Raw genomic sequence first — 16730 nt, 5'->3', positions numbered from 1 at the left:
TTATTCGTTTTGTCTTTAGCGGGGTTCACGAGTAAAGCCTGTCTCTCCAGAGTGTCTGGCAGGGGCAGGAAGTGAGGGAGGTGCCTGAAACTTCCTGTGCTTAATCCCCTTGGTTACAGGAATGCACCCAAAGGTGATTGGCCGGCTGGCTGTCCTTCGAGGACAGCCACCCTGCTGTGTGATTGACAGGTAGGCTGGAATGAATGGGAGAAACCTGCATAAAAGGCAAGGCTTTTTGGCTTGGAAGGCAGTCGACCACTGGCTGAAGGAATCCGAGGAAGAACTTGGAAGAGACGCCTGCTGCAATTTGTGGGCCGTTGGTTTGCCCAGCGAAACCCTGCTGCTGTGCTGAAGCTCCGAATTCGCCTCGACTAGAGAAGCCCTGCAAAGACGTCTTCTCCCCTTGAGTTGGTGGGTACAATCAACTCCAAAGTGTACTTCCTTGGACATCCTTTCTGAGCTGGCTGTACTTCTGCTGCTGGAACCGAGTATGGAATATTACTCGTTCCATATTGTAGGTTGTGAATGAGAAAGAATTGGATCGACAATGGGAAAAAGCATTCGGTTCATGGGAGGACATTGTATACCCATCACATCCCTTCCATTAAGCGATACGTTGGTGGCGGTTTGAACAAAACCTCAGGCAGGTCACGCCTTTTCAGGCCCCTACCTTCATGAGTTTTCTCTGGACAGATGCATCCCAATCGGGGTGGGGAGCCTATCACAGAGACTTGCAGGCAAGTAGCACGCTGACCAAACGGGAATCGGACCTACACTTCAGTATACTGGAACTCGGAGCCATTTTATGGGCTCTAAAGACCTTTTAGACGGGACTCTTGGGCCTGATTGTCAACATACAAATGGACACCACCACCTCAATGCACTACACGAATAAAAAGGGGGCACAAGTTTAACTCTGCTATCTATAGAAGCGCAGAAACTCGAAGTGGGCTCTCGCGTAGGGGGTTTAAGTCAGAGCAGAAGACCTTTTGGGGAAGGACAGCATTCTGGCAGATCAACTGATGAGCTGGGACTTCTACACATCCCACAAATAGGAGCTCGGTTGGACCAATGTTGAACAGATTTGTGGGTTACCCTTGCATTGATCTCTTTGCAACCAACCACAACACGAAATATCCCCTCTTCGCATCCAGGTACCCATAAGGGGATTTGCTGGGGGATTCTGTCTCACTGGCATGGACAGACGAGTTCCTGTACGCCTTCCCACTGACCCCTTGCTGGCCAGGCTCCTGAGACGGGTGATATAACCATTTTATAGGATGGTTTTAATAGCACCAGCCTGGGCTCGGCAAGTCTGGTATCTGATTCTCCTACAGATGACACACACCATGCCCATACCGCTCATGGCGCATCAGCCATTAACACAACAGAACGGACAAATACTTTACCATTACCCAGCATATGCTCCACCTATTGGATGCAGGTTTAGTGTTTAACTCACTTAAAGTACACCTGTCAGCTTTATCAGCCTACACCACTTCCCATGAACAGGTGTTGTGGTGGAAAGTGCCAGTAGTTAAAGCATTTATGGAAGGGGTAAAGAGACTCCACCCTCCAATTTCTAACCCACCACCAGGCTGGGACCTTAATGTGGTACTTACTAAACTCATGGGGCCTCCCTTCGAGCCCATGCACAAATGTCTCAAACATTGAATTATAAAACTGCCTTCTTATTAGCTATCACTTCCATAAGAAGGGTCAGTGAAATCCAAGCTCTGTCAGTGCAGGATCCTTTCTTTACTATACATAAGGACAAACTGGTTCTACAAACTCACCCTAGGTTTTCACCCAAGTTTATTTCATAATTCCATGTTAACCAGCCTATTGAGCTATCAGGTTTTTTCCAAGAACCCAAAAGCCCAGCTAGGTAAAACTCCACACACTAGATGCGAGGAGGCCGGTCCTCTACTATGCAGACAAGACCAGACCGCTAACAAAAACAGACCAGCTGTTTGTCTCCAAAGCGCCAGGCAGAGAAGGAGATTGTGTGTCTAAAAACGCCATCTCAAGGTGGATAGTCGGATGTATCCAACTGTGCTCTTCCCTTTCAAATAAGACACTGCCTTTTACGCCCAGGGCCCACGCCACAAGAGGTACTGGAGCCACGCTGGCTTTCATTGCCAATGTTCCTTTAGACAGTATTTGTAAAGCTGCTACATGGAGCTCTTTACATACTTTCACTCGGCACTACTGCATTGACACCGATTCCAAGACAGACACACGAGTGGGACAATCGGTTCTAAGACACTTATTCGCTCATGAACCTTCTCACATCCCACCACCTTCTTCCACTGCTCGCTAATCTACGCACAGCATGTGATCTAAGCAGATTCCACAAGCCTCAGAAGGGATACATTACTCACCGTAATCGTATTTCTGATGCTTGTATCTGCTTAGATTCACATGCGACCCACCCTTCCTCCCCTCGGATGGTTCTCAGCTTGTCTAATAGGTATCTCCTTGGAAATAGCTGTACTCGCACTACACCTCATGTCAGAAAAATAACAATCTGAGGGACCTCGACGCGTGAGGGATCATGGGTACAGGGGACGTCACACTAGGGACAGTATTACTGGCACGCCCTGTCGACGTCCATTTTTGAGTTTCGAAAACAGCAACTGTAATACTCTGCAGCTTCCACTAGATGTTGGACTATGCACAGCATGTGAATCTAAGCAGATACAAGCATCAGAAATACGATTACGATTATATTCTCTCTCTCTCCTCTGTCTTCTTTGTCTTTCTTTCTCTCTCAAGGCTTTGTTGCTGAACAATGAAAAGCACACCGACCTGGTGCTGCCAGACGAATGCTGAGATATCATCCGAGCATCTAAGGCGCCTTCCAATGCGCAAAACATATACAAGGAAATGGAAACGCGTTATAACCTGGTTTGCGATGCTACAGCTCGACCTGCTGTCGGTCACAGTAGGCCAATATCTGTCTGATCTGCTACATTTGGCTAAAGCGGGCTTATCACAGCCTATATCAAGGATCACCTCAATCGCATCTTACTTCATGGGGTCATGGAGCTGCATCTTTTGTCTCAGATCCTGCAGTAATAACCTTTACAAAGGTTTTGCTTAGAACCTTCCACCAGTGCTTTCTCCAAGATGGAGACTCAATACTGTACTAACAACATTAATGACTTCTCAGTACGAACCCCTCCACAAATGCGATCTTAACTCATGGAAGGTTGGCCTCCTGGTGGTGATCACATCGGCAAGATCGGTCCGAGAACTACAATCTTTATCCAAAGATCCTTCGTTTACAGTCTTTCTGAAGGATTGGGTAATCCTCAGTCTGCACCTGAATTTCACCCCTCCAAATTGATGTCAGAAATGAGCGTATTGTACTGCCAACCTTTTTCAGCAATCCTACTTCCACCTATGAACGTGCCCTACACTCGCTAGACATGTTGCAAGTACTTAAATTCTACTTGCAGCGCACTGGCGCTTTTTGCGATTCCTTCAAGGTATTTGTTTCCGTTGCAGGCCCTCACAAGGGCCAAGCCACCTCTAAAAAAGGCCTTCCCCGAAGGGTGGTAAGCTGCATTATCCACTGCAACAAGACTAGGGGCAACCCACTTACCCATCTAACCACTGCCCATTCAGCCAAAGGTAGGGTGGCTACAGCGGCATTCCAAGTGGCAGTGGCCATGAAGGACATATGCAGGGCAGCTACCTGAAGTACACTCCATACTTTCGCAAAAGCACTATTGTCTGCAAGAGGACGCCGGAAGGGAGTCGGCTGTTGGACAAGCAGTCCTGCGACACCTGTTTACATGATGTGGGAGCAGCCATTGTTCATTCCCTCCTCCCCTTCCTGTTCAAGCATGCATAATGTGTTCTGGGTACTCTGTTGTTTGGTACTATTATCAAACTACTGTGTGCTTCAGTGAAGTAGGTGGCATGCACACATTGTTTGATATTCTAGTGAAGCATGTGAATTTATGAAAGATAGAATGCTGGAGAAGTCTTTGTTACTTGTAATTGTATTTCTCAAGCATTGGCAATTTTCATAGATTCAAATGCGCCCGCCCACCTTGCCGGTGAGGCTGCTCCAGATGCAGGCAGTCACCATTCTATCATTTAAGAACTCCAAATCTGAAGATGGCTTCCTGGGGTGGAGCCTAAACCCTGCCACTTCATTGGTTGAGGACAAAAGGGACCAAAATGAGGTAGTAGGACTACAAAAGTGAATGCTTTCAGGCGTCCTGGACAATATACATTGCTTTTCTATGGAAAACTTGAAAATTACTGGGGATTCCCAGTCTGACAGGGAATATTCAACAAGCATGTGCATCTACGAAAGATATCAATGCTGGAGACATACAGTTACAGGTAAGTAACTAAGACTTGCAGTCAGTGGTATTGGGCTGTTCTGATTGAAGCCTTTAAAATATATAGATTGGTGGAGAATGCCTTTAGATTGCTATGATTTATTTCTGTATATTAAGTTTTCCACTTACTGTTTTTCATTTTCTTTATTACTTTATCAGGCCAAGGAACATCATAGTGTACAACTGCACAACAGGCGGCACCAATCCGTTTCACTGGGGCGAAGTTGGTATGAGTTCATTTTTCGGTTTGCTTTTCTTGCCTTATTTGTATTGCTTTATTTTTAATCAAATGAATATCTATTTAACCTACTAGACTAATGTGTCAAACATTGTAGTTATTTATGATTGTTAAAAAGGTAGTTGGTGTGTTGCATGTTTAGAGTAGTTGGACGTATTTAACTGTTGGTCCGCAGGTACATGAGAGGTTAGTGTTTGATTGGAAAATACCTGCAAAAGTAGAAACCTTTTATTAAGCAATTATGGGACATTAATAGATGTGCAACTTAAAATATTTTGTTGCCATACACGAGTATGTTCTTTATTGCTCAGTTACTAGAACATCGTGCCCATGTCATGTAAGGGTGTTTTTAAATTTCCCTTCTCACAGCAAGTCTTCCATAATTGGCTGTAACTGATAAAATGCCTCTTACAATAGCAAATAATATTTAGATTATTTTTTTAAATAAAATACACACCTACACAATGAAGCATTCTAGAATAAACATTAAAATGCTGAATGGTTTTTGGTAAAGCTACAAATGTTAATTTTGTTTTTAAAAATTGTTGGTTTCTTAAAACAGATTAAAGGCAGCGTTTGTCCCTTTGCTTAAAATAATAGTTAAAATGAATGTACGCCTTTTTGTTTTAAAGCCGTAGTTCAACATAGTTGACTTAAATGTCCCTTCTCACCCGAATAGCGACAGGCTTTTTAAACATCCACTGACTGATCGCTACAGTAATCTTCTTAAAAGGGTTTTCTATTTACAAGTGTTGTTTGGATGAGCTTACACATATCGATGCACCACAGGGCAAAGATTTGACATCCTCATAGAGTGGTAGTTTGATTCTTTTCTTTTTGAGAATTTTTTTGGATTGGAGATTTTAAACATTGTAGCCTTTGTGGTTGACACGTGTTTTGGCAAGTTTGCGTTGCCTTTTTCAAATCCAGGCTAAAGATGCATGTCACCTATGTGAGAAAAAAACAGAGCAAAAGGGAAGAAAAAAAAAACATTCTTGTTGAAAACATGTTGAACATCAAGCGTGATCATCACTTGCAGTGTACAACATATCATGTTAACATTCTGTGCAATTGTTGTGCCATGAACATATTTGAAAGAATGAGTCTAGGTGGAGCCCAGTGGATAGTTAGCCCCAAGTGAAAATAAATACATAAATACTAGAGGAAAAGTTTGAGAAAGGAGCTGGAGGTGGTGATTAGTGTAAGATACATAATCAAGTAATTAAGTACATATGGAACATCTCGGTTCAAATAGAAATTTCCCTGCTTATACCAACTGTAAGCACCATCTTTGAATGGGCTTCTTTTCCGTTCGAATGAATGGAATGGCCACACACGTTTCTCTGCCCAAAATATGGCCGCCATAGAAAACACAAAGGAAGGACATATTTGTCTCTTCCACATGCGGGCCGGCACATTCAGCACGGACCACCTGGCATATGGAGGACCTATTCGTACGAGGTAGGACCCTTTCTTTTCACCCACCCACACACGGGGGGTCGTGTCTGTTTGGATTCCATCGCTATTAGAACACATGCTGCGCAACGCGCGCACATGTTCTTCTTTCTGTATAACATTGTTTAGAATCTCAGATTTTGTCCAGATGATACCCACCGACAGATTTAGGCAAATCTGAGTAAACACGCATACGCGCTCGTATTTACTTATACTCTAAAGGTTCAGTCCGGTAAAGAAACTATATTTTAGTGAATGATTTGGTACACATACAAACTTAAGCCTTACTAATGAATACTTTTCAACTACATTGCAAGGAAGGTGACACAACCTGTCCATGGGTATTGTGACTTGAATGGAACTCTGTGGATAAAATTACCAATACACATTTAATCCTTTACAAGGAAGGCATTATTATGGTCTATATTTATACCCATTCTCTTTGCTTAAATGGGTGTCTAGTATTTGATTACATACTCATAGGAGACTGTATCCAGCACTCTGTAATGATAAGCATGTGTCTTTGTTCCTCCAAGCCAATTAAGCACACTAATTGGGTCTTTCTGTAATTTCCACGCAGCTGGGATTTAACCTGTGACTTATCTTCTACTATTGCAATATGCTGTTATTCACGCAAGTGAGCCAGGGTAAGACCGCAGTTTTTTGCCTACTCACTATTCTTTTTACCCATCCATCTGATCTGTTCCATATGTACTTAATTTCTCCTATATTTGATTATGTATCTTGCACTAATCATCACCTCCAGCTCCTTTCTCAAACTTTTCCTGTAGTATTTATTTTCACTTGGGGCTAACTATCCACTGGGCTCCACCTAGACTCATTCTTTCAAATATGTTCATGGCACAACAATTGCACAGAATGCTGACATAAGTTGTACACTGCAACTGATGATCACGCTTGATGTTCAACATGTTTTCAACAAGAATTTTTGTTTTTTGTTCCCTGTCTTTTTCTCACGTATGTGACATGCATCTTTAGCCTGGATTTGAAAAAGGCAACACAAACTTGCCGAAACACGTGTCATCCACAAAGGCTACAATGTTTAAAATCTTCAATCCAAAACAATTCTCACATAAAAGAAAAGAAATCAAACTACCACTCTGAGGATGTCAATTCTTTGCCCTGCAGCGCATCGATATGTGTAAGCTCATCCAAATAACACTATTTTCACAAAAGGAGTAGAGGGTCTCAATGTCTCCATAGCAGCTTACATCGACGCAATGCTGTTCTATAAAGTTGAGCATCTAACAACTTCTAATATTAAAGTAAATTGGTCGCGAGGTATTCCGTGGTGTCAACAAAAAAGTCCCTCACTAGTAACCTACCTTTTCTATTTACAAGTTAGACATAAAAAATATCTTCTGTCAGGTAATTCATTTCAGTTTTGTGTGACGTATATAGGAGCATGCATTGCATTAACTGCTTGTGGGATGCAATTCATACAGTTCATTCTCATCTGACCTTCAGTGTAGCCGTGCATATGGTTTCTGTTTGTAATCAAGATTAAGAGTGCATATGGTATTAATGGAGATCTGAGGGGCAGAATACATAATCAATATTGCTTCAACATGCCAACAGTAAATGGGCTGCTTGAGCCATTTTTCATTTACTATTACAGTTGAACTGTACTGATAGCTACTTTTACCGGTTGCTTATCACCAGTTATAGAATAGCCACCACCCCACACATCTAATGTTATCGTTCCTGGGCAGAGCACAGGCAGGATGAGTTGTGCTGCTACAAATACCTCCTGATCAGGTTCTACCCATACTGACCATCGTGCATAGGAGCCAGGGGCTACTCTGTTCCGACCAACGTGCTTTATGCTTTCAGATTCAATAAGCTCTCTATACTCCCAAACAGCTTACAGATCGCAGGCAGTTTAGGTTTGTAAGATGAGGGGCCTAGTTTCTCATTTACCAGCCGACTGTGACAATGTTACTACTCTCAAATAGACTCTGCATTCAGACATACAAAATTGTAAAACATGCATCCTTGAATCCAATCCTCAGATGTCAATGTGTTGAAACTGCACCAAATCATGAACTGATTGTACCAAATTGTTAAACAAGGAGGTGATGCCGCCACCCCTTTTCAGTCTCCTACACCTTGTGCTTACTTTAAGAAAGTTTTTATTTGTCAGATCAACAAAAACTGCTCAACCAGTGCCACATCCACCGAAGTGGGAAAAGCGTGCCCATAGCATTTGGTGGAAAGAAACGGCATGTACTGTTTTGGTGGATAAGGCATAAGACACCACTCACACAGTTCTTTGGTGTTCGACAAAAGGGGTTTTCCCCCCAAACACTCCAGCCCTGTCTCTTCCTGGTCATGTCTTTTGTCGTCTTAGGGAGAATTTTTAGTTTAGTGCTAAATTGCTCCCACCTTAGAGACCACCAGCTCTTTTGCTAAACTTTGGGACTTTGTACTTTTAATTCTATGTGTTTTCTATGCTTCATTTGGTTTTGGAGTCTGACAAACTACATAGGCATCATCTTTGCATTGTGACACAGCACCTTCAGTGCAGTGGCACAGGGAAGTCTCTTAGATTTCCCAAAATGTTTAAATACCTTCTCTTGGATAAACTACTGTTTCCAAGAGCAGTAAAGTGAATTTGACTTTACTTACATTTGTAACTTTCTAGACCCCGCACACACTATCTTACAATAGGGTGCTGGAGGAGTTACTTAGTATCCTCTTTGTCTAGTTTCTCATTTCTTTGTTACCCTTTCTACAATTAATGGTTGGTAGCAGTTGTGTGTTTTTACCGCGGGATGCGTTCGCAGCTGCAGTAAAGCGCCCAGGGGTGCCCATTTTGTCAAAATGGCCCTGATCTCCTCCTTTGCCATTTCTTCCAGAAAGGTCCTTCTTGAGATTTACTCTGCACGCCAAATCAGGCTTGGTCCCTTTCTTCGCTTTGTCTTTGGCGGGATTCACAAGTGAAGCCTACCTCTGGCTCCAGTATGTTTGGCAGGGGCAGGAAGTGAGGGAGGTACCCGAAACTCCCTGTGTTTAATCCCCTTGGTTACAGGAATGCACCCAAAGCTGATTGGCCGGCTGTCTGTCCAGCAAGGACAGCCGCCCTGCTGTGTGATTAACAGTTAGACTGGAATGAATGGGAGAAACCTGTATAAAAGGCAAGGCTTTTTGGCTTGGAACACAGTCGACCACCGGACGAAGGAATACCTTGGAAGAGACGCCTGCTGCAACTCCTGGTCCGTTGGTTTGCCCGGTGAAGCCCTGCTGCTGTGGTGAAGCTCCGAATTGCGCCTCGACTAGAGAAGCCCTGCAAGGACGACTTCTCCCCTTGGGTTGGTGGGAACAATCAACTGCAAAGTGTACTTTTTGGACATCCTCTCTGAGCTGGCTGTACTTCCGCTGCTGATGGAACCGAAGTGCCAGGGAGAGGACCACCAAACGGAGTGCATCACTTTTAAGTCGAACCAGAGCTTGTGAAAGATCCTCCGGACTCCCAATAAGCAGCACTGACCAATCCTGAGCCGCCTCGAGTGCTGGACCCCAGATGCGACGCAAGTCCAGAGTGGTATCCGAGAGTCCGCAATGGTGCTATTTGCTGAGATGCGAGGAGCTGAAACCGCAAAGTGCTTCTGAATAGAAGTTTGTCCTTTTCTGGCGCTGACCGTCCCATTGCAGTTTAGGAGTCCCCAGAAGTCGTCCTTCTTGTCCTCGCAACTGAGGCCCAGGAACAAAAGGATCTGCAGAGGTGCACAGGAACGAAGGTCAGCTGGAACCATTTCTTCTAACAAAAGGTACTGTAAAGTTGGGGGAGGACTTACCTCTTGTTGTTGTAGCCTTACTTGATCTCAGTTGAGACTTGTCTTGGTTACTTTTATCTTCTACCACTCACAAGCCTCCCAGCTTGTGACCCTGCATTGATTCTACTTTTTCTACAGAGACTTCTAAAATATTGTGCAAGACTTTTACTTAACAGCAAGAAGGGCTTCAGCTCATCTAGACTTTTGCTCAATTGACATTGGCTGGCCTGGCTCCCTGAATGACTTTTTTCCTCTGCTTGTGCCTTACCTAATTTACTTTGCATGGGGGGGTTCATAAGTACTTTCCTGCTTCAGAATATTTGTGTGGTCTCTTGTTTTTATTCTGAAATCTCTTTACCTTAACCCTCATTTCTGTATTGCTCTAAATGTACCAGTGATATATTAATGTCCACAGTGTCCTAGCTATTTAAGTCACCTGTGGGTGTAGGAAGTGTCTGTGTGCCATCCCAAATGGGTACTTGCAGATTTAGAGAAACATAGTGTGTATTTTGGAGTGTATTTGTGTGTTACTATTATATTGCCCTTCTGAAGAAGGCTTATTCAAATTGACTGTTCAATTAATAATTGTTTAATCAAGAAACCTTGAGTGCAAGTGTTTATTTATATAGATGTCAATGTGAATCTCTGTGTAACTACCGTACTGCTCACATTGACCCACCCCCTTAAGATAAGCCTGGCTGCTCAGCCACCTTACCAACCTGTGTAGCACAGACTTATACCAAAGATTGGGTTCCTATTGACAGGAGGTCAAGGTTATTGTACCGCACCCAAGGGGTAGTGCTCCAAATCTTGCTTAACATTTGTAGAATATGGCTATAGACTACTACAACATGCATTCGAGACAGGCGTTGGTAACTACTGCTGTGAGGAGCTTCAGTTGCAAAAAAAAATCCCTCCTCCGCACCCATTTTGTTTAACCTTTCTACAATCTCATAAACCTGATGCATAGTATTCTTCCATGGTTAACTATTCACATAGTAAATGGTTCAGGTTTCTTCATCAGTCACTTTGACTTGCTGCCTTATCTTGTGATTTTTGCCACTTCGCTCGTTGTCTTTCCAAAGTTGTCTCATGTTCAGTTCGACCAAGATGGAATAGTTCAATTTCTCTGCTTCCTCAGACCACTGTCCTGCACTTGTTGCAGTAGCACTTGGAAACCTCCTGTGTGAAACTGATCTGTGCTAAACTAAATTGAAAGAGCGAGTTTAACGCTTTCCTAACTTTCAGTTGTCTATGTTGACGTCTAACTCGGGTGACAGTGCAGTCTGGGCCTGCTACTGCCAATCACATTTTGTCAAAGCTTGTCTTTCTTTAGGTTAAAGGAGACAATTTGTTTGAAGTGCTGGATCTGTTTTCTTTGGGGAGCATATTTGAGTCAGTTGAGGATATGTTTGTGACTGGTATTAGAGATTGCTCTTTGTGAATTAGAAAGTCGCAATGTCAGTTTGAGATTGTAACTAATGCAGGTTTTTTGTTCCCCAAAGTCATGGTCATGTTTCTTGAGGCCGAAAACCATGTTGGATGGTCTGTACATATGTAATTTCATTCTGGGGGAACAATGAAAAGGTCTTTTTCAATAATCCCTTTTCACTATGAACATTGCCTGGGCAATTTTGATTTTGAGGTTTTTTGAGTGCTGGGAGAATTTTACAGAACATATTGAGTGTGCAGTGACAGCTTCGTTTTGTAGAAAAGATATGCTGTGTCAGAGAAACCAGGCATGCTCTTGTGATGGCAAACAGTAATTGTATTAATTGGCTTGCAAGTCTAGAAAAACCGCATCCTGCGTCTAACAGGACCCCACCTGAATGGGCTAACCCTCCCTTCAGACCGTTTACCTTTATAGCGCACCAGACACGTGCCCTGAAAATGATCAAGACCAACTACCATTCGGCCTTTCGGCACATTATCCCACTAAAACAATAGAGGCATTCATCCCTGGACATTCCTTCATTCCTTTCCTTTCACTGTAGTGATGTCTTATGCTTTCCGCTCAACCGATCCTGACAGAGGGGCGACAGACCCCCATCCCAATGGCACCTTCCGTTCACTTATGTGCGGCTTTATTGTTCCTATTAGTTTATACTGGCTCGGTCTGCTGAGTGAGGCCTTCAACTTTGGCCCAGTTACCTCTGTCAGGCAGCGGCTATTGGTCTGATCCTTAATGCGCATGTATAGAATTCCACAGTTCATGTCCATAGCTCATGATTTGGACAAGCAATGGAAAAAGCCAAGAAGGGGCACAGAGACCTGAATCAAGTCTGGTAAAAACGAAATCTGGGGGAAATTAACAATATGACACCATAGGGACTGGAGCAATAACATTTTGGTTCATGATCAAGAGTCCACCTGCAAGAGAAATTCCTGTCCCCCTCCTTCCTTCGAATGTTTATTTAAAAACAATCTACTTTCACAATCCCTGCCCTTTTGAACATTAGTGCATTCAAAACCGTGCCAAATTTAATTTTTATATTTACTGTTTTTCTTGCACAAATACTAGTCCCTTGCCCTGTTACAGAAGCAACCAATATTTTATGCGAACGCATGGAGGCCTTTTAATACTCCCCTAGATTACAGTGTAGATTTCAGTGGGCATCTAGCTCTACCTGCAACTCATTTGATGCATCACATATCTCTTGTAATATTATGCAAACATAACTTCTTTCAAACATATCCCGGGGTCTGGCATTCACTACTACTTGGGCCCTTCTGCTGCAACATATGCAACAACAAAAATATTTTAAAAATATAATAAAGATTTTACACACACTGTAGCCCTCAAAGAAAGGCCTTTATTAGACTTCACTGGTGATAGTGCATATTGTGGGAGACCACATTGCGGCAATACGGTTGGAGATCTGAAACCTTTTTCTCATTGTTAAACACAACCTCTAGAGCATGCAATTCTTTTTTTGAAAACTTTTCTTTATTGACGAGAAGCAGTAGCGGTCTTACAACGCAGTACACAGACAGATGATATTTTACATTTGGAATTAGTACTACATAAAGGGGGTATTCAAGGAGGATAGGCTTACAGCCCGTTTGACTTTCCACAGTTCTAGGTCATAATACAATCTGTGCATCTGGCAAAAGGGAAGAGAGCAGTTCTATGTCATCTTTATTGTTCAGGTAACTACAGAAGTCTGCCTACACATTTTTCAGGCGAGAGTTTATGGGGAGGGACATTTGAGTCCAAGTGAGGGCCTTCAACCACATTTCGAATGGGGGGGGGGGAGCGCGTCCAGCACTGCAGTATACATTTATTGGCCACCATGGCACCAACATTCAAAAACGTAGACACAAACTCAAGCTTGATGATTTGGAAAACCGAGAGAGGCGGAACAATCAGAGGATTTTCGGAATCCCGGAACGAGAAGGGGAGACGGAGAGCGATCTGAAGAACACCTTGCATGACATCATCAAACTCTTAGTCGCCGACGATGCAGTTGACAAACCCAAGACAAAGAGGATACACAGAGCCGGAGGGCCCCCAGGCGGACCAAGATCTGTCATTGCTCGATTTCAGCGCTTCCAGGACAAAACACGAATCCTCGAGAAAGGAAGAGGCAGCGACTCAATTACCCTCCAAGGATCCCGAATCTCGAATACCAGGACCCATCATCCATGACCCTGGCACTTCGACGCATGTGCGGGCCTATCACCAAACATCTGAAAGAAAAGAACATAAGATACAGGTGGGGGTACCCCTTCTCTCTGTCCTTTGAATACAACGGAAACAAAATCAAGCTAAGCTCAGAGGGGGAGATCAAGACGTACATCTCTGACCTCCTTGGATCAAGCGCAGAGGGACACGATCGGGGAGATCCGCGTCACGAAGAAAGAGGATGGCGTATACAGGGCCCCAGAAGGAAACGTGTCAAGGGATCGATGACATTTCGGAGAGGTGATACCCCCCCAGGGGGGGAGAACTGATGATCCACAACACTGGTAAGACGACATATACTCTAATACATATGTCCGTGGCCCGAACTGTGTAAGGGTGTCTAGGCTCAAAAGAAATTCGGACCATGTAAACAGTGGTGGGGGGTGAATGGGGGCTCAATCAAGATTATGATGTTATAATAATCTTGGGGACCCAAAGCGACGGTCCCTAAAGGTGGTTCGATGCAGGACCAGAGTCTTTATCTGGGTCCGCACGGACGCCGTCAATATGGGAAGGGTGGAGGGTGGGGGGGTTGGGCAGACAAGAAATGTACAGAGGATGAAGCATTATCGGCAAGACAAAGGATCACTCGAGACGATGTGAGTCCTTATGACCAATATACTCACTTGACACAGGTCTCGAATCCACAACCGAAATGCTCTGATAATGGCACCAATTGAAGAACAGAAGGGTGGGGAGTCCCTAAGGATAGGAACACTTAACGTGAAAGGCCTCAACTCGCCGACCAATAGATCACTAGTGGCAAGGGAATTCCGCAGATCTGAAATAGACTTTCTCCTTCTACAAGAAACAAAGTTTGGCAAGGGGGAGGAGAGAGGAATACTTGGAAAAAGAGGGGGAAAGGAATTCTGGGGCTCGGGCCCACTCAGGAAAGGCAGAGTCGGAATCTTGATCAAGAAAGGAATGAACTTCGAAGTGGATAAGACCTGGTCCGATGTAAGCGGGCGGACTCTCTTGATATCTGGGACAATCGCAAAGGTCAAAGTAACAGTCGCGGTAAAATACTCCCCCAATACAGGACAAGCTAAGTTCTTAGAAAACGCAATACCCAAAATAATGTAGGAGGCATCGGCCAGGTTGTTATTGGAGGAGACTTTAACCAGTGGGCAGACCCGACCAAAGACTGGGAACCAGGCAACCCTGAGATAAGAAGCCAAGTTAGAAATGAACGCACTGGACTTTCAGACATAATGGAGATATATGACCTGCAAGATGTGTGGAGAATTAAACATCCTGATGAAAGAGGCTACACCTTTTACTCCAATCCGCACAAAACATTCACCAGGATTGATTACCTGTACCTCACCAAGCACCTCCTCGACACCACAACACTATCTGAAATAGTTCCGATAACATGGTCAGACCATGACATGGTCCTATCAGATATAAGGTGGGCACACTTACCTGTTTCAGGAGGGAAGTGGCGCTGTACTGAAAGCCTGTTGAAAGATTCAGTATTTAAAATTGAAATGGCAACTGAAATTGAGGAATACTTAAAACTGAATAACAATGGGGAAGTCTCCAAGCAGACAATATGGGAGGCGGGTGAAGCCACCTGGAGAGGTATCCTGATACGAGAAGGATCTACCAAAAAAAGAGAGAGCAAGATCATTGAGCACAGACTTAGGTCCGAAATATGCCAACTGGAAAGTGAGAACAGGGAACACCTGGGCACGGACCGCAACAACATCAACATAGCACAACAAAAAAGGGAAGAACTCAGACTACTGGAGCACAAGCAAATTGCGCGTAAACTCTGATTCCTCAAACTGAAATTCTACGAGAAGGGGACAAGGCAGACGCGCTATTGGCAGCCAGACTCGAGGAACAAAGGGCAGAACGGAAAGTAAAAGAGATAATTGAAGAAAACCCTACAAACCTCCCAAACCCCCACACTATCCTGGAGAGTTTTGCCAACTTCTACGAGGCGTTGTACACCTCGGAAATGACTCCAGAGCAATCGGATACAGAACACTATCTTTCCCAGATAGATATGCCCAAAATCTCGTGCCCCGAAACTGAGCTCTTAGAATCTGATATCCGAACCTGGGGTCCAAGAGGCAATTAAAAGACTAACTGTAGGCAAATCCCCTGGAGAGGATGGTTATACTGCTGGGTTTTATAAAACCTTCAGCGAACAACTAACACCATTCCTGACATAGCTCTTTAACGAGATATTAGAAACAGGGACGGGCCCCGACTCCTTTACGAAGGCACTCATAGCAGTGATCCCAAAGGAAGGAAGGAACCCCAAACTTTGTGGTTCATACCGCCCAATTTCATTGCTCAACTTGGATGCGAAAATTTACACCAGGGTATTAGCCGCTCGATTGGAAGTACTGATCCCTCACCTCATACACAATGACCAAGTCGGATATATATTGGGTATGCAAGGGGCTGACACCGTGCGCAAAACGCTACTTCGAAGGGATTGTGTCCTCCAACGTATTCCTTATCTTAGATATCTCCTTCCAGCTCTGCTGGCCTCGGAAATTTTTTCTCTAGAGGGCGCTGCGCGTCGACGTCCGCCGAGTCGATGTCCCTCGACAGCCGCCGTATCGACGTCATCCTGCCTATAAAGGCTGCGCGCAGCGTCCGTTGCTTAGTTCCGTTTTTCCACGCTTACTCAGTGCCTCAGAATACCGTTGCTCAGTTTCGTAGACAATTTATCCTATTTACCTCGAGATATTCAATCCGTACTCGATGGCTTCCTCGTCGGAACCGAAAACCCCTCTGTCCGGCTTCAAAAAATGCTGAGATTGTGGGAAAAAGATGTCGCTGACTGACCCTCAGAGTTTGTCTGTGGTGTTTGGGAGCTGAACACCATTGTTCGGAGTGTGAGGACTCTATGTCCATGACAGCTAAGGCCCTGAAGGAGCATAGGGGGAAGCTGGAGAAAGGTAAGACTTCAAAAGCTTCTTCCTCGACGAAGTCGAGACATTCGTCTCCTCGTCACCATTCGCGCTCCAGGTCTCGGAGTGGGTCCCATCACTCCTCGATCGAAGCACTCGAAGAGGAGACGTCGAAGATCCACTTCTCCGTCCTCCCCTTCCTCTGTTTCTCCTAAGAGAATCCCTTGCCCCACGAAACATAGTTCCCGGGCTGAATGGGAGGAATTCCGCAAAAATATGATGAGTGTCTTCGAGAAAGCGGCCTTGACCCCCCTCGAAGAC

General features: G+C 44.3%; 1 protein-coding gene across 7 annotated transcripts in view; it reads left to right on the top strand.

Moving 5' to 3' along the window:
- FAR1 (fatty acyl-CoA reductase 1) overlaps nucleotides 1-16730 on the top strand; it is a 1197112-nt gene that overhangs the window by 662352 nt on the left and 518030 nt on the right. For all 7 annotated transcript variants that reach the window (XM_069623607.1, XM_069623603.1, XM_069623609.1 and 4 more), the window contains one exon: nucleotides 4521-4588. In XM_069623607.1, the coding sequence (XP_069479708.1) occupies nucleotides 4521-4588 (68 nt within the window). The remainder of the gene's footprint in view (nucleotides 1-4520; nucleotides 4589-16730) is intronic.

Source organism: Ambystoma mexicanum, chromosome 11, assembly GCF_040938575.1.
Source record: "Ambystoma mexicanum isolate Mex_15411 chromosome 11, UKY_AmexF1_1, whole genome shotgun sequence".
Taxonomy (NCBI): Eukaryota; Metazoa; Chordata; class Amphibia; order Caudata; family Ambystomatidae; genus Ambystoma; species Ambystoma mexicanum.
The sequence above is the reverse complement of the archived record's forward strand: the minus strand, read 5'-3'. Positions and strand labels throughout refer to the sequence as shown.